Source organism: Budorcas taxicolor, chromosome 2 (assembly GCF_023091745.1).
Source record: "Budorcas taxicolor isolate Tak-1 chromosome 2, Takin1.1, whole genome shotgun sequence".
In the NCBI taxonomy this organism is placed as follows: domain Eukaryota; kingdom Metazoa; phylum Chordata; class Mammalia; order Artiodactyla; family Bovidae; genus Budorcas; species Budorcas taxicolor.
The window spans coordinates 177,379,513-177,401,085 of NC_068911.1; the positions used below are offsets into that span (position 1 = coordinate 177,379,513).

Below are 21,573 nucleotides of genomic sequence, written 5' to 3' on the forward strand. Positions count from 1 at the left end.
TCGTGATTGGTAGAACTTGGTGGGAAGATGGGAGGGAGGCGGGCAATGGAGTAAGAAAAACCTCGGACTGAAAGGGAACCTAAAGTGGGTAAACTTTGGGAACCAAGAGTTCCTCGTCAGAAAAACAAAAAGCAAGTCCTGTGCCGGCGTCCACCTGCCTCCCCCACGGCACCTGCCCGTACCAGGGATGGCTTCTCTACAACTCTGCTGACCCAATGCCCACGCCTGCTTCCCTCACTGACCCCAGGGAAGGCCAGAAGGCAGCAGGAGAGGGACTGGTTCTGTCCTCATCAGATGGTTCCCTTCTAGGCCAAAGGAAGCCCAAGGTAGGGACCACCCATCCTTGATCTTGAGCAAGAACCCAGCAGCTACCCATGTGCCCCCAGGAGGGGCAGGGCAGCAGCCTAGCCAGGAGTTGGGGAGACAGAGTCAGATCGTGGGCTGCGGGCCAGGGCTGAGGAGGAGGAGGAAGGCAGGGGTAAAAAAGTGGCCCTTCCTGGCCCTCCACCAGGGGCCAGGGGATTGGATGGCCAGGAGTTACAACAGCAGCAGGGACCACCCACTAACCACCTGCCAAGTACTGGGCGTTCTGTGCCCATAACGCCCTAGGAGGCAGGCATCGTTTCCCCATTTGCATGTGGAATACCAGTCTCAGAGGTTAAGTAACTTGTACAAGGGCTGGAAAGCAGTGAAGCGGAGGTTCGAACTTTGCCTGCCTGACTCCCAGGCTCAGATATTTACTAGGCAGCACGTATATCCTGAGAGCCTAGCTGGTCTGAAAACTGTCTAGCCAGACATCCTCAGGTTAAAGACCCTCTGAGCCAGCACATCTCAAACCATAACGTGCACACGATTCACCTGGCAACCAGCAGGTCTAGGGTGGGGCAGGGGCAGGGGCGTGCACTTCTAACAGACTCCCAGGAGCTGATGCTGATGGTCAAGGCCCGCAGAGCAAGGGATCTGGCCCAGCGCTGAGCCACCTCTGCAGACAGAGGCATGGCTCCCATGCAGGCTGATAAGATGTGCAAGGGAGGTGACTGCCTGCATCCTAAGCTGGACCAAGAGGGCCTTACCCCACTCCTGGGAGTCCTCCAACCCTGCTCTACACACACACACCAGTTACACTCAGTGGTGAGGCATCCTGGAGAAAACTGTCCTAAAGCCAGCAACCAGGCCTCCAGGTTGGAGGCCCGCGGTGTGCAGGGGGTGCTGACTCAGTGCCACCCACTGGAGCTCAGAATGGCTCCCCAGAGGACCTGTAGCCTCCTGGTTTTAGCCACGGGCTGGTCCAAGGCCTTGGGGGACCTGGTCCCATCCAGTCCAGTTCTCCACGCCTGCATCAGTTCGTGGGGGTCCCAGGCGGATGCGGCCGCAGCTCAGGCTCCGTGCGATCGATGCTGAAGAAGTTGACGGTAGTAGTGGCCCTGGCAGGAGGGGGTGGATCCCGGGTGGCCGCGCCAGGCAGCAGCAGCTGGGCCGTGAGCCGCGGGCCAGGAAAGCCCCCGGAGCCCGAGCCCGAGCCCGAGTCCGAGTCTGGCGGCAGGGGCAGCACGTGCTGCAGGCTCAGGCCGGGCCGCGCGCTGCTGTGAGGGGTCCGCACGGAGGGCGAGGTGAGGCCCGGCTGCTGCTCCCGGGGGCCGCGGGGACACGGCAGGAGCCTGCCCAGGGCCCGCCTGAAGTCCCGCATGAAGAGAGGGTAGATGATGGGGTTCATGGTGCTGTTGCAGTAGCCCAGCCACGTGAGGACGTCAAAGAGCCCCAGAGAGATGCAGCCACACACGGCCTGGAGGGGGCGGGGGCACATCCTGGAGCTGGGGCGCAGGGCACCCCACCCAGCGTGGATGCGACAGACCGCAAACGCGCTCTGAGTGGCTGCCCGCCCCCCTCCCTCCCAGCTCTGGGGGTGCGGGGTTGGCGGTGGTGGGATTCGGGGCCTCCCCAGCAAGGCGGGGACTCACCCACCCCCAGCGGTGGCATTACCTGGACTATGTTGGCCACAAAGAAAGGCAGCCAGGTCACAAAGAACATGCCCAGCAGGATGCCCAGGGTCAGGCTGGCCTTCAAGGCCTTCCTGCTATGCTTGCTGGCTAGACGCTGGCTGTCAGCTGACTCCACCCCTGGGCGTGGGGTCCTGGGCACCTGCAGAGAGGAAGGCCACGTGACTTGTCTGCACCTCTTCCTGGCCCCAGACTGAGCCTTAATCCTAATTCTAGGCCGAGCCCTTAACACACTCAGCCTTGACCCTTGAATGGGCTCCAGCTGTAGTCCTAGCCTGAGCCCTGACCCTGACTCCAGGCTGAACCTTGACCTTGGCTTCAGAGTGAGCCCTTCAGCAATAAGCTAAACTCTGCTCATGGCCTGACCGCTGATACCTGCCACAGATTGAGCCCCACATAGCCACAGTCTCAGACTGAGCCTCCAGCCTGGGCCGGACTGGGCCCAGCTTTAGCCCCAGACCGAGCCTTGATCCCAGAAATAGACAGCCTTTGTCCTGGTCCTGCATCAGGCCCTGACCCTGACTAGCAGTGCGCAGGGAGCTCTAGGAAGGGCGGTGAGACTTCCCAGGGGCTCGTGTTCCTGCTTGTTGGACAGTGTAGAGCACTGTGCTTTGCAGGGAGTGAGGGCCTCCTGAGCTGTTGGCTTTGTGTCTGGATGCAGTGTCGTCCTGCACTGCACTTGGGCACTTCAAGAATTAGCTGCAATTGAACAGTACTTGACGAAAGAAGCCAGCTGCTGTGCGAGGCTTGACTATCTCTTTGCCTGTGAATTGATTCTCTTCATATTTTGGAGTGACAGTTTTGCACCACTGTTTTCATGATCCACAAAATAAAGTTTATTTTGAAAACATGTGCCCCAAACAAATGTGTGCAATTAAATATCTTATAAATCACTAGGGATGGGAGTGAACTTGGTATTTTAAACTTGGATTTCACTGTGGACTTACAGACATCTTCATTCCCACACAGGGATTTCACGAGCAGGAGCTGGGAGAAGAGGAGGAAAAAGGAGAGGCTCCACAGGAGACAAGGCCTGAGGGGCTCGAATGTGACTTTTATAAACTGGAGACCAGGAGTCCCAAAACATAAAAGGCTCTCTGTACCGGATGACCCATTAGCCCAGCAGTTCTCTTAATGTTTTTCTGTGAGCCCACTGAAATTCAAATGAAATCTACACAACTTACTCCCCAGAAAATAGCTTTTGTAAATGTTTACAAACACACACACACGTGTATACACACACAGAAGAAAAAATTTCCCACATAGCCAGAGAGTTCAGAGACCACTGCGAAGTCCATCCCTGAAACCCCTAGGAATCTACAAAAGCTGCAACGTGAAGCCCTCCTCTAAACCATGTGTTGTAATCAACTTGGATTTTCATATATCCTCTACACAAAGTGAAACCCACCTATGTGGACAGCTTATGTAGATACTGGGGTGAGCATAATTCACTGGACTGTGAAAGGGTATGTGTGCTGCCTGGGAATACACCTGGGCTTTAAAGGCCAGAGATTCCCCCCAGCACTTCCTAAAGTGTGCAAGAGCCCAGCTTAGCTCTTGAGGCAACCAGAGACAGGCTGGGGAGTCAGGAGGAGGCAGGAAAAAAGGAGCCAGGTTCCCAGACAACCTTCACAGATGGAAAGGGGCGGAGGCAAAGCCAAGATGCATGAGCCCCCGGGAGCATTAAAGCCACCCCCACACCACACCCCCCACCCCCCCACCCCACCCCCACCCCCCCCCACCCCCCCACCCCCACCCCCACCCCCCCCCACCCCCCCCCCCCACCCCCCGTGCAGGAACTCCCCCTCCCAGCCTTGTTCTCGCTTGTCTCTTCAGGGTACCCAGGTTTGGTTCCTGTCCAAGGTGCTGAAACCCCAGATGCATGCTGTCCTTCTGTGGGATCTGGAATGGCGGTGGGCAGGAGAGTGGAGACAGGCACCCTGTAACTCCTGCTTTTCAATGTATTTGTCCAGGTGAAATCTGGTTAGACAAATATCAAGGCTCACACAGGGGAGCCTAAAAGAGGCTCTTGATTCTTCCCACTTTCTTGGTGGGGCACAGAGGCAAGAGCTGGGCTTTTAAAACAAGTGATCAGGCTTCAAACCGTGCCTCTACCACTCACTCACTTGTGATCTTGAGAGGATCAGCTTCCACATTTGTCAAATGGGAGAAAACGCTCAGCTTATGGAGCTGCTGTGAGGCTGCAGATAATACGCATATGCCCTGTGCTGGACACGGAGTTACTGCACGCACATAGCAGCCCTGATATTGTTCAGTGGTGTGTGGATGAGGCTGGGGAAGTTTGTAGCGCCCTCGGGAGCTGGTCCTCCTGCCAACAGCTCAGGCTTTCCAAAGCAGCGCAGACCTCAGGACAAAGGCTCTGACTCACTCACTGTGCAGCAGCCAGGGAGAAAAGGAGGGTCTGCTTTCCCTCCCCTCTCACTCTCTCTTCTCCAGAGTGGACTCCCTATGGCTCCTGTGGCCCCACTGGTCAGCCTGGAGGGAGAGACTCCTGCTTCCCCAGAAGAATCTCCTAAGAGCTACTCTGACTTTGCATTGCTGCCGTCAATGGGGACAGACAAGGGGAGAAGGGAGACACCATCTCCCGCAGGCCCCAGCCACACAGGTACCCCCTTACCCCTGGAAGACTGGTGAGGAGGCAAGAGACAGCCATGATCTTGCCAAGGCTCTCGGGCACTGGGGAACCAAGGCACTCGGGGAGATAAGACAGGGGCCATCATCAGGGGAGGGCGACCAAGAGGGGTCAGCCATGATCTGAGGGTCCCTCTCCAGTCTTCCTGGGAAGAAACCTGCATTTTCCTGCCTCTTCTTCTCCCCAAAGAATTGACTCAAGAAAGCAGGCAAAAGGGAAGAAACTGAGGCTCAGCGAGAGTAGGGGGCCTTCCCAAGGTCACACTGTGCTCAAACAAAAGCACCACAGAACCCCTACACCGTTAGCCCCACTTACTGAGTGCTTACAAAGCGTCTGCACCTGATACTCATTCTGTCGTTCGGTCTTTCTGGGAGGAAGGTATTATACTCTTCATCTTGCAGATGAGGCTGAGAGAGGCAAAATAACTACCCAGGAGTCACACAGCAGACAAGAGTTGAGGCAGGGAATTAAAGTCACCTCCGGCTCCAGACGCTGAGCCTTTTCCACTTTACCATGCTGCTTCCATTCTGCAGGATGACAGCCCCAAGGAAAACCCCACCACTCTCAGCAAGAGGCCCTGGTGGAACAGAAGCCGAGGGCCACCACCAGCCCACACCCTGGGGTCCGGGCAGTGCCATCCTGCTCACTTCCCTCTGCCCTAAAGCCACCTCAGACCCCTTGTGGCATGTTCTGTTGTCGGCACGTCCCTTACGTCACCACACGTCTGTGGCATTTCCCACTGTCAGAGGGGGACAACTTGGCAGGGCCCTGCCAAGAGGGAGGCCTGCCTGCAGGACCCTATGTGCATAAACAGCTGTACACCTGTCTGTCCACTCAGCACAAACAAGGATGTATTCTGCAGCTCCATTCGTGACAGAAAAAAACTGGAAACAGCTCACAAGTCCATCAGAGGAGAGCGGTTAAATAAACCCTGGTTTAGAAAACTATAGTGAAAGTCACTCAGTCGTGTCTGACTCTTTGTGACCCCAGGGACTGTACACAGTCCGTGGGATTCTCCAGGCCAGAACACTGGAGTGGGCTGCCATTCCTTTCTCCAGGAGGTCTTCCCAATCCAAGGATCAAACCCAGGTCTCCCATGTTGCAGGCAGATTCTTTACCAGCTGAGCCACCAGGGAAGCCTTAGAATACTATACAGACGTTTAAAAGGGTAAATACATTCCCACCATAAAATACTACACAGACGTTTAAAAGAACGAATCTATCCCACAGAAAGATCTCCACGACACAGGATCAAGTGATAACAGCAAGTTGCAAGACCAGAGAGACAGCCTCTGTTTAAAAAAAGACACAAAGCAAGGCGTAAGTTTCTTTAGGCACATAAACAAATACACAAACACGGAGGGAAAGAGCTGGAAAGGCATGGAGAGACAGGAGTGGGAGGGCCTGGATGAGGCCAGGGGGCCTTTTACTTTATCGCTACTGATGAATTTTCATTTTAAAGTGGACTTACATATTCCCTCGAGTAATTTCAAATTTGTATGACCAGCTAACCATGTGCGCTCAGTCACCTTGCTGTGTCCAACTCTTTGAGACCCCGTGGACTGTAGCCCACCAGGCTCCTCTGTCCATGGGATTTTCCAGGCAAGAATACTGGAGTGGGTTGCCATTTCCTCCTCCAGGGGAACTTCCTGACCCAGAGTTCCAACCAGCATCTCTTGCACCTCCTACACTGGCAAGCAGAACCTTGACCACTGCGCCCCCTGGGAAGCCCAGCCATCTAATCATAGTGTGAGGGTGCTAAGTAGACATTGGAGCTAGCCTGCCTGGTTCAAACTGTGACTCTGTTACTAAGTAGCTGAGCAACCTTAAGCAAGGTACTTAACCTCTCTGGGCCTCAGCCCTCTCCTCTGTAAGCTGGCAATTCTCATATGACATCCACCTTGTAGGACTGTAGTAAGGATTAAATAGGATAATAGAAAGTTACTTGAACAGTGCCTGGTACATAGTAAGTACTGTGTGAGTACTGTTAGTTACTAAGAGTGAGTACTGTTAGTTACTAAGTTAGTGATCATGGTTGGTGTTTATTGTTATTTGTATGCACCTCAGCTCCTTGATAATGGTGATGAGGCTGCTGATGGCAGCCATGGTTGTTTCTGCCCCTAGGAAGACTCAAAGGGGTGAACTTCCCAGCGCCATGTAGTTCACCATTGAGAGGAAAGGACAGAGCTAACATTTGTCAAGCGACAAGCAGCTACTATACACCAGGCATATATAAAGCATCTCACTGGTGCTTCCAACAGCCTCAGACGATAACTGGGAGAGAGGGAGGCGAGCAGCTCACCCAGAGTCAACCCGCTGCAGTGAGAGGCAGGATTTGAACCTGGGCCCAAACAGATGGATAAGCCCCCCGCCCCACCCTGGCTGCAGCAGGCTGCCTCGTTCAGAGTGGCGGCCCAGCCTGTCACGCTCAGCTCTGCTCCTGCTCACCCCCTCCTCCCCCTCTGAGATATTTCTGGGATCACAGCCTCCTCTGAGGGGGAGGAGGCAGAAATGGAAGGGAAGACGGATCGCTGGGACAGAATGATGCATAGCTGGGTGATGGAGGGTGAAGAAAGCTGGGGGAGGAGGGTCAGGAGGAGAAATGGAGGGAGGGAGGGAGGAGGAGGACACGGGGTGCAGAGGAGAGGGGCTGAGGCTGAGCCGAGGGGGAGGAGGAAGGGGGAGGATGAGCGGAGAGGAAGGCATGGGGAGAGCGTGTGGCCACAGAGACACAAGAGTCCTGGCAGAGAGAACAAGGGGCGCAGGACACAGGGGCGCCCAGCCGGGCCGCCTGCTGCTCCCCAGGAGGCTGAGCGCCCACAGCGGTCCTTCTGGAACCCCCCAAGGGTGAGCACCATCACCACAGGGGCACCCACCTTTCACACACATGCACACACATGCATGCACACACTTGCCCTGGCTGCATCTCACGGGCACCCTCACCAACTCTCACGCCCGCCTCTGCACCCCCAGCCACAGCCCCTGCCTGACCTCTGAGCAGGACTCCTTTCTCAGAGCCCCTGGGGCTGGGAGGACCCAGCTGAAACCACTGAGCCAACCAGTGGCTTTCCAAGAGCTATTGCATCAACAGGCAGATAGAGGCAGAGGAAGACGCTCCAGCCAGCTCGACAGCCAGGTCTGAAACTCCGGAAGGGCCAGGACTTCAGGGACTGGGAGCCAGCCCCCGTCCCTCTGTGGGAAAGCGAGAGACTGGATCGAGGAAGTAGCCAAGGGTTCAGTGGGGCTGGGACGGGAAGAAAGGGGGCCTAACACCACCCCCCCACCCCCTACCCCCCACCCCTGCCAAGTTCTGTTCCTTCTCATCAGTTCCGCTGGGTCCAGGCAATGAAAACGCCTCCACCCCCAGGCCGGTGCGCCACCCCAGGTGGCGAAAGAGGGTCACAACCCAGGAGGCCAGAGTAGGGTGGCCTCCTAGAAGCCATGTCCCCAAACACAGGCAGTTCTCCAGGCAGTACGGAAACTAGCCGGCAGAAAGCTTGCTTAGGATCTGGGTGGTTTGGGAAGCAAGCTGAGCAATTTTAAGCCAGGTACTTGCTGGATGGTGGAGTCTGACACTTCCTTATTCAAATCAAGAGAAAAGGCGTTCCAGAAAGCGGGAGATAGTCACACAGACATATTTCAGGCTTGAGAGGCCGAGAGTCACTCTGCCTCAGAGGCAGTGCATGTGTGTGCTAAGTCGCTCAGTCGTGTCCGACTCTTCGTGACCCTATGGACCACAGCCCGCCAGGCTCCTCTGTCCGTGGGATTCTCCAGGCAAGAATACTGGAGGGGGTTGCCATGCCCTCCTCCAGGGCATCTTCCCGACCCAGAGACCAAACTCCCGCCTCTTACGTCTCCTGCGCTGGCAGGCAGGCTCTTTACTGCCAGAGCCGCCTGGGAAGCCCAGAGACCAAATGACCCACGAAGACACCTCTCAGCCTCTGGTGTTGTGACTTCCTTGATTTTGCAAACATGCGCACAGGGAGTGATAGATTTTTGATGTTTACTAGAAGAGACACCCTTCTTATAAGCTCCAGAACCCTCATCATGATAGGGTTTCGTGACTACCATCTCTCTCTCCAACTAGAACATAGATTTCAAGAGGGCAAGACCTTCTCAGACCCACTCATGCCTGCACTCACAGCCCAGGACAGCTCCTGCACAAGAGAGGTCCTCAACGGAGTTCCCTGGTGGTCCCACGGCTAAGACTCTGTGATCGCAATGTAGGGGCCCAGGTTCCATCCCTGGTCAGGGAACTATATCCCACATGCCGCAATGAAGACTGAAATCCCATATGCGGCAACTAAGGCCCAGGACTTCCCCGGTAGCTCAGCTGGTACAGCATCTGCCTGCAATGCGGGAGACCTGGGTTCGATCCCTGGTTTGGGAAGATCCCCTGGAGAAGGGAAAGGCTGCCCACTCCAGTATTCTGGCCTGGAGAATTCCATGGACTGTATAATCCACAGGGTCGCAAAGAGTCGGACACGGCTGAGTGACTTTCACTTTCAAGATGCAGTGCAGTTAAATAAATACATAAAGAGAAGTACTCCACACAGCACCGAGGAGGTGAATGCACTGAGAAGCGCAGGGTCCATCAGCTACAAGAACTGCTTCTACAAGTGGACGAGAAGGGAGAAACGTGAGCTGGGGGTGAATCCTGGGCTCTGTGTCCATTTCGTTCCTTCCATCACTGTGCAATGAACACTCACGACCCTCCTTCAGATGCTGAGAATCAAGTCAAGACAGGTCCTCACCCTCACAGAAGTTACATTCTAATAGGAGGAAGCAAACACGCCAGTGATAAGTGGAAAGTATGCAATTTGTGCTATTTGCTGCTGAGAACAACTTAGGAAATGAGGGCTGGAGGGGATCTGTGCAAGTGTGACCTTGTTACTAACCAAGCGGTTAGTGAGACAGCCAAGCAGAGGCCAGAGGAAAGGGATGGAAGTTAGGGGGAGATCTGTGTGGTGACGTGAGGTTCCCCAGGCAGAGGCAACAGCAGGTGCAAAGGTCCTGAGGCAGGAGTGTGCTTGGTGCTCAAGGAACAACAAGGAGCCCCAGTGCAGCTGAGACAGAAAGAGTGAGGGGATGGTGGGAGATGATAGAAAGGAGACCAGACAAGGGGCAAGGAATAACACGACAGGGCCTGCACTTTTCTCTTTTTTCTTTTGGCTACACCTCCCAGCTTGTGGGATCTTAATGCCCCGACCAGAGATCAAACTCAGGCTCACAGCAGGGAAAGTGCCGAGTCCTAGCCAGTGGACCACCAGGAAGTTCCCAGGGATCGCTATGACTGCAGTGTAAGTTGAAAGAAAGCAAGAATGGGCTCAGGAAGCCAGTGGAAGATCAATGCAATAACCTGGGCATCAGATGAAGGGCTCAGCCACTGGTCAGGGGTGGGCAGCAATTGACACATGAGAAGTGGTCAGGGCCTACATGCGCTTTGAATATAGAAAGCACACAGTGTGTGCAGCAAGAGAAAAAGAGGCTGCCTCCAAGGCCCCTGGCCTGAGCCACTCACATCAGTTAGTCGATATAAGGAACACAAGTCAAGGACTACATCTGGAGCCTGGGGCAAAAATCCCAGATTCTGTTGGGGGCGAGGAAAGTGAGTGGTCCAGGCTGGAAGTCATCAGTATGTACGTGGTACTTCCGGTCACAGGATGAGATGAGCTCACTAAGGAAGTGAACATAGGAAAAAGCAAGGAGGTCCGAGGACCGAGGCCGGGGAGTGCCTCGGATGGTGGCAGAGCAGGAGGGCCTGGCAGAGGAGACTGACAGGCACAGCCAGTGCGGCGGGGCACGGGACCCAGGGTGGTGATCCTGGAGCCGGGTTTCAGGGGCACGTCACCGCCGGCTGCCAGCTCGACGCTCAGACCCGGGCTCTGTGCTTGAAACTCCCTGACCAGACGTGCAACTGTGGGCAAATGGCCTCCCCTCATCGACCCTTAGTCCTCCAGCTGTCCAACAGGGACGGGGATTATTGGCCCCTGTGGGTGTCCGGGGACTGCCCCAGTAGCTCAGTGGTAAAGAATCTGCCTGCCAATGCAGGAGACACAGTTTCGATCCCTAACCCAGGAAGATCCCACGCACCACGGAGCGACTAAGCCCGTGAGCCACAGCTAGAGAAAGGCTTGCACAGCAACGAAGACCCGGCGCAGCCAAAAATAAATTAAAAAAAAATTTTTTTTTAAATCCAAGTGTCAGCTGGTTAGCTTCACGGAAAGAAAATCTGTGTGTCACAGGCACTGCCGTAACCAAGAATCTAGACCTCTTCACTCCAACCCCACCAAGACCAGCTCCACACCTCCTTAGTCATTAGGGCAGTGAGACGGGGAGATGACCTTGGATGGTGAATGAACACCCAACGAAATAACTGAGTCACAGAGTAGAACAGAGGCCTTTAGCGCACCCTCCCAGCTCCTCTGGTTATGTCAAGAGAACACCTCATGCTGATGCTACTCTGTCTTTAACGTCCCTCCAACATCTAACAAGGAGAAAGCAGGCCTTGGGCTCAAGCATCTCCAGCCATCCAAGCTGGACTTCAGCAACACTGCTGGGGCTTCTGCGGCCTCATTGAAGTTGTGGTTCCGATCACCTTCTATTTCTGGCAAGGATACTGATTTTCCATTAGTGAAAGAGATAAGAAGTTTTCTTGCTAAATAAATTCATGGAAGTAAAAAGATGAGATGACTCCAAGAAATCGCTAAGTAAGTACATATGGCTGCAGAGACTCGCAGACTGTGTGAGGCTGGGCGGCAGGGTAGCAAGGCAGATGCCTCGAGGCAGTTCCCAAAAGCCTGAAGTTTGGGAAAATGCTCCTTTACAAGAACCCAGCGAGAGGGTGTGGATAGCCCATGGCAGCCATCCTGAAGCTCAAGAACCAAGTCAGGGTCACAGCCACCTGCAGAGACTGGAGAAGGTTCTCCAGTGAGTATAGATCAGGAGAGAGCTGGCTGCAGCCAAGGCCTCCTGTCCACCCAGGACGCCATCATCCTAGCTGATGGGCCTCACTGCAGGGGTGACATGGACGAGCCACGTGGGGGCTGCCAACCAGGATGTCAGCCTCTCAGCTCCGTCTGTCCAGTAACCCCCACCCCCCAAGGGACCTGCCACCCTGCAGAAACCTCCCACACCTGAGGCCACACCTGGAGGACACTGGAGAGCCCTGCTGGGACCTTCCTGGGGGCCTGTAGTCTAATTCTCTGGGGCTCGGGCCTGGCAGTCTGAACACCCAGCCCTGGGCAGAGAGGTGCTAGGACTCAGGCGCTGTGCAACCCACTCCGCTCTAGACACTGCAGGGCCTGCAGCTAAGAGCACCCACCCCATTCACAAGGAGTCAGGGGACACTTCCTAGGTGCGGTAGAGCTCGAAACCCACCCAGAGAAGCCAGCCCTTGTGGGAGCTTACACACCAGTAAGGGAGACAGACAATGAACAAACCAACAAACTGGGAGTCAAGACGGAGAATAACAGGGTAGCGGACGGCAGGGCGGTGTGCAGACGGGGTGGTCAGGCTGGGCCCCTGGGAAGGAGTAACCTGTGAATGAAAGAGTCAGGCAAGGACGGCCCCAGGGGAAGAACATCCCAGAGGGCACAGCCAGTGCAAAGACCTGGGCACACAGTCTGGCGCCTTCTGGGAGTGTCAGAAAGACATGCAGGGCTGGTGCAGAGAAGTGGGGAGTGGGCAGGGCAGGCAGTGCAGCCGGAGAGGCTGGCAGGACCAGGTCCCAGGCCAGATCCTGGCCCGGGTCTCCTCTCCATCTTGACAGCCAGAGGGAGCTGCTGAAGGCTTTGGAGCCAAGGAGTGAGGGGACTGCCCTTTTGTTTCTCTTTGTGCAGAAAATGGACAGGAGTGGGTCTGGGATGGAGGCAGCGGGAGACTATCAAAGGCTCCCAGGCACGGGACTTCCCCGGTGGTCGGGTGGTTAAGAATCCGGCTTCCAATGCAGAAGACACAAGTTCAGCCCCTGGTTGGGGAAAGAAGATCTCATGTGCTCTGGGGCAACTAAGCCCCAGTGCTCCTGAGCACCTCATTGAAGACTCAGCACAGGAAGGAAAGAAAAAGGCTCGAAAGTAAGAAGCAATGGTGGCTTGGATCAGATCAGGAAGGTGCCCTCAGGAATGACGCAGGTATAGAGGGGCTTGTGAATGCATCCCATGAGCATGAGAGGGAAAGTGTTCCCAAGCTTCTGGGCCATGATGCCATGATGGTGCCACTGGCCGTGATGGGGAAGATGGGTGAGGAGCAAGTGGAGAGAGCTGGGACCACCTGAATGCCCTGTTGCACATGTTACCCTTGAGAAGCGTGCCCACATCCTGGCAGGTCCTGTGGACAGCTGGGCATTGAGTCTGGCGTTCAGGAGGAAGATGGGCGCTGGGAATGACCACTTGGAAGTGCCAGCAGTTGTATACTGAGCCGTGGATGCCCAGTGGGCACCCAATGACTGCTCATTCCTCTCCGGCCCCCACGCCCGGCTCTCCCTGCGCGTCCTGCCCCGTACCTGCAGCGTCTCCAAGGCCTGGCCGGCAGCGCCGGTGGAGAGGGACGCCACCTGGACGGCCTGCTTGCGGGCGGCCAGCAAGATCCTGCTGTAGGTGAAGCAGATGGCGCCCGAGGGAAGGAAGAAGGTGAGGCCCGACGCCACGAGGACGAAGGGCAGGCTGGCCAGCAAGCGGCACTGACCCGGCGCGGGTGCCGGCGCGCGGCCCGGCTCGTGCCAGCCCAGCAGCAGGGGCAGGAAGGAGGCGAGCGCGGCCAGGCCCCAGGCGCCGAGGACCAGCGCCAGCGCGCGCGCGGGCGTCATGCGCAGCTTGTAGCGCAGCGGCGAGAGGGTGAGCAGGCAGCGGTCCAGGCTGATCAGGCAGAGGTGGAGGATGGAGGCGCTGCAGCACATGGCGTCGAAGGCGGCCCAGAGCAGGCAGAGGCCCCGCGCCAGCGCCCGGCGGCCGCACAACACGTTCAGCATGGCCGGCGGCATCACCGCCAGCCCCACCATCAGGCCCGACGTGAAGAGCGACACCAGGAAGAAGCTGGGCGTGCTGCGCAGCGCGGGCTGCGCGCAGATGAGCGCGATGGGCAGCGCCGTCAGCGCGATGACCACACACAGCGCGGCGGCCCCCCAGCCGCTGCCCCCGGGGGCCCGCGGCGGCCCCGAGCCCCAGTCCGGGGTGCTGTGATTGGCGGGGCCTTGCTCTGGGACCATGGGGGCGGAGGGCGAGGACGTGAGGCCCCAGAGGGGGCCGGAGGAGGAGGCGGCGGGGTGGGCGTGGAGGCTGGCTGGTGGGAAGGCGGGGATGGGCGGGGGACCCTCTGGGTCAAGGGTCAGCACCGCGAGGGGGATGGAGGGAGGATCTGGGGGCGTCCTTGGGTGGGATGCAGAAACACCTGGGGCAAACACCTGGGTAGGAAGTTTGGGAGGGGGCACCTGAGGAGCGGGGTCCTCTAGCGGGAGCGAGCGGCAAGTCAGGAGGACGGGAACTCGGGGCGTTTGGCCGGGTGGGCACAGAGGCCCTCGAAGGGGCGGGCGGCAAGATGGGTCGAGGGCAGGGACCCGGGGAGCCCGGGGCCACTGGGCGCTCTCCAGGCTGGAGCAAGCCCCTCTCGGCGAGTGGACATAGAGAGGTGCCAAGGAGGACCCGGGGTGCTGGGGGTCGCAGGGTGGGAGCCGCACGGGCCAAAGCCAAGCCCCCGGCGGGGAGCGCAGGTCTCGGACCCAGCGCAGAGGCACCCCGGGCTCGGGCGGACGCGGTCCCCGCGGCGAGCTGGAGGACGCCGGCCGGCCCGCCGGGAGAGAAGGACCCCCTCCCCACCCGGCCGCGGGTCTCCGGCCCCGCTCCCGCCCGGGCTCGGTACCTGGAGCGCTGCTCCGCCGGCGGCGACTGCGGCACGAGCCGCGGGCCCGGGAGAGGCAGCGGCGGCCGCGGGTCGGGCCGGCGCCCAGGGACCGGGAGACGCCGAGAGGGCCCGGCGCGCGCGGAGGCGCGGTGGCTGCTTCCAGGAGCGCGCGGTCCCGGCGCCGCGGAGCCTGCGTCCCGCCCCGCGGTGGGCGGGCAGAGCCGAGCTCTGGCCCCGCAGGCGGGCGGGGTCCCCGGCACCCCTGTGCCTGCAGAGGGATGAGCCGAGAGCCGAGAGCCGGGCCACGTCAGATCGCCTCCCAGCTCTAGGGCCTCTACCCGGCCCCCGCCACGCCTGCCCCTCCCCACTCACACTTGGCGCAGGAGGAACTCGGAGAAGGGGCCTGCGGGCCACCTTCATCCAGGACTGCTTCCAAGAGGGGGCTGCCCACGCGCTACCAGGGCGAGCCGGTTGGGAGATATCGGGCAGAGCGCTTGACCTATGTGTACATATATGTTACGATATGTTGTTGTTTAGTCGCTAAGGCATTTCCCGACTCTCGCAGCCCCATGGACTGTAGCCCGCCAGCCTCCTCTGTCCATAGGATTCCCTAGGCAAGAACACTGGAGTGGACTGTCATTTCCTTCCCCACCCAGGGATGGAACCTGCATCTCCTGCACTGATAGGCAGATTCTTTACCAATGACCCACCTGGGGAGCCCTATATAATATATAATTCGTTGCGCTTCCTTCAAACCTTTAATTTAAATAGATGGTTCCTTCCCAGCAGGAACCATCCTGTCCCCCAACAGTGCCAGGCACTAAGGGTGAAGGATCAAGCTGTTGGCACTGTCAGTCTCCTGAAGAGTGGGAACAGGGAATCCCCAGGCCAGGTGAGGTGGAGTCACGGCAGGTAGACAGGCCTGGCACACCTTGTGTATCCCTGCCTCCTCCCGCCCCTCACAACCGGAACTAAGAGTCTCTACTGGACACATCACAGGTTAATATCATGAATTCAGTCAGTCAGTTCAGTTGCTCTGTTGTGTCCGACTCTTTAAGACCCCATGGACTGCAGCACGCCAGGCCTCCCTGTCCATCACCAACTCCCAGAGCTTACTCCATGTCCATCGAGTCGGTAATGCCATCTCATCCTCTGTTGTCCCCTTCTTCTCCTGCCCCCAATCCCTCCCAGCATCAAGGTCTTTTCCAATGAATCAGTTGTTTGCATCAGGTGGCCAAAGTATTGGAGTTTCAGCTTTAGCATCAGTCCTTCCAATGAACACCCAGGACTGATCTCCTTTAGGATGAACTGGTTGGATCTCCTTGCAGTCCAAGAGTCCTCTCAAGAGTCTTCTCCAACACCACGGTTCAAAACCATCAATTCTTCGGCGCTCAGCCTTCTTTATAGTCCAACTCTCACATCCATACATGACTACTGGAGAAACCATAGCCTTGACTAGACGGACCTTTGTGGGCAAAGCAACGTCTCTGCTTTTTATTGTTTTCTATTGTTTTCCTCTATTTCTTTGTGTTGATCACTGAGGAAGGCTTTCTTAGCTCCTCTTGCCATTCTTTGGAACTCTGCATTCAGATGAGTATATCTTTCTCTTTTCTCCCTTGCCTTTAGCTTCTCTTCTTTTCTCAGCTATTTGTAAGGCCCCCTTAGCCATTTTTCCTTTTTGCATCTCTTTTTCTTGGGGATAGTCTTGATCATGGATTCAACAAACATTTATAAGGAGCACCTACTAGGTGTCAGACACTGTTCCATCCAATTGGGACACTGCAGAAACCAAAGCAAAGATCCAACTTCATAGACTTTATTAAGCATATAAAAAATGTTTAAAGTGGGCATAGGGTGATCATTGTGTGTGTGGTCAGTCATGGCCGACTCTTTGTGACCCTATGCACTGTAGCCCGCCAGGCTCCTCTGTCCATGGGATTCTCCAGGGAAGAATATTGGACTGGGTTGCCATTTCCTCCTCCAGAGGGTCTTCACAACTAGGATCAAACCCACGTCTCCTGCATCTCCCACATTATAAGGTGGATGCTTTACCACTGAGCCACCTAGGAAACCCAGAATGATAATTGCTATAGAAAAAAAGGAAATGGGGAAGAATGTAAAGAAAATCTCAGGTGGCTGGGGTCTTTTTCCTTCCACAGAAACAGGAAAATAATGCCTCCTGCTATGTTCCACGGGCTTTATTATTCCTACCCGCAGACCAATGCTAGGAGGTAACTGTTAAACTGGGCTAGGAAAGGCCAAAGGCCTCTCTCAAGGTCACCAGCTGCAAGAGATCAAGTGGAACTGAAACTCAGGTCTGCCCAACACCCAGAGAAACTTCAAGACCCTTTATACCCTGCCCCGAGTTGCTGTGTGGCACCCAGAGTCCCATCCCTGCCCACAGCCGGGTCCATGTGGCAAGGGGAACTTTGCCTTCCCTCCCAACACCACCGGCAGCATCATGACAATTTCTGTCCTGCCTCAGGGAACAGGATACCAAGCTCTGGGCAGAGAGCCAGAAAGAGCAGACTTGGGATCCCAGCTCCTCTGCTAAGCAGCTCTGTGGACTCAGAACCAGCGACTCCATCTCCTTGGGCCGCTGTTTGCTCCTCTGCAGTAACTAGCAGAACAATACAGCACCCACCTCTCAGGGTTGTTGGTATCATCAGTAAACTTTATGGTGCTGTGTCAGTGTGAGCTACTAGCCTCAGTGTTCCCATCTGTAAAATGGGAATGCATTCAGCTCTGCAGTAACTTCTTCAGCCCAGGGATTTTTTTTTCAATTTTATATTGGAATATAGCCAGTTAACAATGTTGTGATAGTTTCAGGTGGACAGCAAAGGGACTCAGCCATACATATACATGTATCCATTCTCCCCCTAACACCCCTCCCATCCATAACATTGAGCAGAGCTCCCCAGCCCAGGGATTTCTGTTGTGAGCAACAGCAAAGCTGAGAAGTCCTGTGTAGAATACACTTTGGGGCCAAGTGTTGTTGGCGCCGTTCAGTCACTCCGTCGTATCTGACTCTTTGTGACCCAATGGGCTGCATCACGACAGGCTCCTCTGTCCTCCACTGTCTCCAAGAGTTTGCTCCAATTCATGTCCACTGAGTCTGTGACACTACCTGGGTTCATAATCCCGACTCTGTTACTTGTTCTGTGACCTTGGCCAAAGTTTTTTGTGTCTCTGCAGCTAGGAAACTGGGGTAGTGGACAAACACCTGGGTTGAGCCTTGAAACCATTTGGCATGGAGAATGTGCTTGGTACATTTTAGCTTTGAGAAGATTAAAAGTATATGGTGAAGACTTCCCTGGTGGTGCAGTGGTTAAGAATCTGCCTGCCAGTGTAGGGGACACGGGTTCGACCCCTGGTCCAGGAGGATTCCACATGTGGGGCGACTGAGCCCGTGCTCCACAACTGCTGAGCCCATGCTCCAGAGCCCACGCGCCAGCTGCTGAAACCCTCGAGCTCTAAACTCCGTGCTCCTCGGCGAGAGGAGCCACCGCAGTGAGAGGCCGTGCTCTGCAACAAACAGGAGACTCAGACTATAGGGAAAGGCCACGGGCAGCAGCGAAGACCCCGTGCAGCCAAAGCTAAATCAGTTAAGTACATTTTGAGATGTTTAAGTATACAGTGAAGGTGAATATTATTCCCTCTGCTTTGGCCGTCCCAGGTGGCGCCAGTTGTGAAGAACCTGCCTGCCAGTGTAGGAGACATAAGAGCCTCCGGTTCGATCCCTGGGTAGGGAAGATCCCCTGGAGGAGGAAATGGCAACCCACACCAGTATCCTTGCCTGGAGAATCCCATGGACAGAGGAGCATGGCAGACTACCATCCATGGGGTTGCAGAGTCAGACACGACTGTAGCGACTTAGCATGCAGGCACCCTCTGCTTTAACTCTTTCAGTTTGATTCTTTTATTAAAATTTTAAAAGTCTAGGGGGAAAAGAGAGGGGTGGACTGGGACTTTGGGTTTGGTAGATGCAAACGATTACATTTAGAATGGATAAGCAACCAGGTCCTAATGTATATAGCACAGGGAACTATCTTCAATATTCTTTAATGCCATAACGGAAAATATATATTTTTAAACGTATACATGTATATACTGAGTCACTTTGCTATATAGAAGAGATTGGCACAACATTGTAAATCAACTGTACTTCTTTTAAAAAATAAAATATTTTTTAAATCTAGGGAATTCCCTGGCTATCCAGTGGTTAGAACTTGAGATTTCACTTCTGGAGCTGAGTTCCATCCCTGCTTACGGAACTAAGATTCCAGCAAGCCTCATGGTGTGGCTGGAAAAAAACATAATATGAAAACATGACCAAAAATGTTAGCATTTGTCTGTTCTGGGTGATAGATTCACAGATGCTTGTTACATTATAAACTCTACTTTGCTATACTCAAAAAATAAATTTTCAAGACTGGGCCTGGGTAGTGGTGCCATCTTGTGGCCATAGTTATTATCTTGAATTTAGGACCTTTGCAGAAGTTCCTGCACTTAAATTTGTCATTTCGGTCATGGAATAATACAGTCTTAGACGTCCTTAACCTTTCAGGGTAGAGAGGGACCGTCAAGGACGCTCAGTTTTTCTTGATCACTTCTAGCCACGGGGTGCTCCCTCCCTCGAGAGAGAAGGCTTGTGCCATAATGGGACAGCCGAGTCTTAGGGAGTCTTCTGTCCCAAGCCTCCATGCCTGCCAGCACACAGGGGACCAAGAAGAGCATTTCATGACAGAGGTGGGGAAACCAGGGTCCAGGGAACTGGGAGGCCTGCTCAGAGCTGCTCTCACAGGAGCCATTAACCAGCTGGTTAACTGAGAGCAGGGATTTGTGAGGATACTGTAGTAGCCTCAGCATATATTGTTGTTCCTGTTGAATCGCTAAGTCGTGTCCGACTTTTGGCAACCCCATGGACTGCAGCCCGCCAGGCTCCTCTGTCCATGGGATTTCCCAGGCGAGAGTACTGGAATGGGTTGCCATTTCCTCCTCCAGGGAATCTTCCCCACCCAGGCATCAAGCCCGCATCTCCTGCCCTGGCAGGCGGATTCTTTACCAGGAGCCACCTTTTGTTCACCGCTGTGTCCTCAGCATGTACTAGGTTGCCATAAATACATGTTCAGTGAATGGATGAACAAAACTCTCAGCCCAGCCATCAGCAGTTGCGGGTCAATGACTTATTCTCAATAATTATGTTTCTTTTTAAGATTTTTGACGTGGACCCTTTTTAAAGTCTTTATTGAATTTATGAAAATACTGCTTCTGTTTTAGGTTTTGGTTTTTTGGCTGTGAGGCATGTGGGGTGTTGGCTCCCTAAGCAGGGATCAAACCTGCACCCCGTGAACTGGAAGGTAAAGTCTTCACCGCCGGCTCCCCAGGGAAGCCCCATGAAGAAGAATTATTAAAATGACTGACGTTCGTTGAGGCCCCACTCTGTCAGGCACTGCTCCCAGCTCTGCAGGTACCCTGATTCATACAAAGCTCACCACGACCCTGGGAGGGAAGTGGGTATGATCAATATTCCCCAACTTGCTAAGGGAAAACTCAGATCTTCAGTGAGTGGCTCAAGAAACAGCCCAGCCAGGATTTGAATCTGGGAATTCTGGCATTTCCCAGAGGCTCAGAGCAGGGGAGGAAAACTAGCCGGGAGTGACTGGCTCAGGGAGCCGGTGCTAATCACACGCCCGTCTGGAGAAAGGCCGGCGTGGCCGTGCTGCTTAGGACTTTCAGTTCCCCCACCTTTGCGGGTTTGGAGGTGAACAGTGGCGGGGGGACCTGCAACTTTTCTTCTGGGCCCTCTTGGTGCTTCAGTTTGAGGTTGGCCAAGAGAAACAGCAGCAGGCAGTTACTCGCATCTCACCCCCATCGGCAGACGGGCACAGCCAGCGACGCGCCTCTGCCCTCCAAGTCTGGCTCTCTCCGCTGGCTGCTCGCATGGCCCATCAGCAGCGCCTCTCCCTGCGGCCCCGCTTCCCTAGCCTCCCCCACCCCGCCCAGTCCTGGCCTCCACCACCTCCTGCTTGGACTCCTGCAGTTCCCAGCTGGTCCCCAGCAACCCCTCCCTGACAAACCTCATCCTCCTACGAGACTGCTTTTCATCTCGCTGAAACCCAGTTACGTGCAGACACCTGCACGGCTCCTACTGCAGAGCGAGAAGGCTGAGCCCCCGCGGCTGCTCCAGGCCTGCCACCTGCAGGCCACCTCCTTGGCATCGCAGCCCGGCTTCCTGCCGCCTTTCCAACCAGCCTCTTCTCAATCTCTTTATGTATCTATCCATTTATGCCCTGCCTTGCTTCACACTGGGATGAAGGCGGCCGCTGATCAAGACTCATTCTGCCAAGAGGATGCTCGGGTCTCAGAGCCTAGTGCCAAGGATGCCACCCCATGAAGTCCTCCATTTGAACCTGGCCCCTGAGTGCTTTCTGCATGCCCTCCAGTCAGCCCCACATCCAGTTGTGTAAACTGACTTCGCTCAGTTGTGTCCAACTCTTTGCGACCCCTTGAACTGTAGCCTACCAGGCTCCTCCGTCCATGGAATTTTCCAGGAAGAGTACTGGAGTGGGTTGCCATTTCCTTCCCCAGGGGATCTTCCCGACTCAGGCATCGAACCCGCGTCTCCCACATTGCAGGCAGATGCTTTATCATCTGAGCCACCTGGGAAGCAAAGGACTTACTAATATGGCCAGAGACTGTCCCTGCCTGAGAGGTCACTGAGCGCCGCGTGCATATGGAGATACGTACTTTTCTCCAACACAATTCCACGACAAGGGACAAAGGACCACCCAGGATCGCTGTGTCCTGCACAATCGCAAGGAGCGCCATTCTGTAGTTGGGAAGTCCACAACCTACACAACGGTGAAGAGCAGCCACGCAGGGAAAGCTTGGAATCCGGGAGAAACCAGATGTGTACACACAACTGTTATCACCAGAAGGCGCTAGATTGGAATCTGGGGGCCACTGTCTGCCAGCCTGGGAAAGCACTCCCAGAGCAAAAAGGCGCTCATTTCACATTTGCAAAATGAAGATCCTCCATGGATGAGAAATGATCCAGCTTCCCGGGTGGTGCTAGTGGTAAAG

General features: G+C 55.5%; 1 protein-coding gene across 1 annotated transcript; it reads right to left on the reverse strand.

Moving 5' to 3' along the window:
• Positions 1-1,339: 1,339 nt before the first annotated feature.
• Positions 1,340-13,855, reverse strand: HTR6 (5-hydroxytryptamine receptor 6). The gene is made up of 3 exons (XM_052661077.1): positions 13,154-13,855; positions 1,981-2,139; positions 1,340-1,783 (listed from the first exon to the last, which is right to left on the reverse strand). Exons 1-3 carry the CDS (start codon positions 13,853-13,855, stop codon positions 1,340-1,342), a joined length of 1,305 nt encoding a protein of 434 aa, XP_052517037.1.
• Positions 13,856-21,573: the final 7,718 nt, after the last annotated feature.

What these genes read in the sequence shown, in the direction of transcription:
- HTR6 (XM_052661077.1), bottom strand. Translation starts at nt 13,855, where the DNA reads ATGGTCCCAGAGCAAGGCCCCGCCAATCACAGCACCCCGGACTGGGGC. An exon ending in AGGCCTTGGAGACGCTGCAG is followed by an intron (nt 2,140 to 13,153) that starts GTACGGGGCAGG and finishes TCCTCTCTGCAG; the next exon opens with GTGCCCAGGACCCCACGCCC. An exon ending in TTGTGGCCAACATAGTCCAG is followed by an intron (nt 1,784 to 1,980) that starts GTAATGCCACCG and finishes CGCCCCCTCCAG; the next exon opens with GCCGTGTGTGGCTGCATCTC.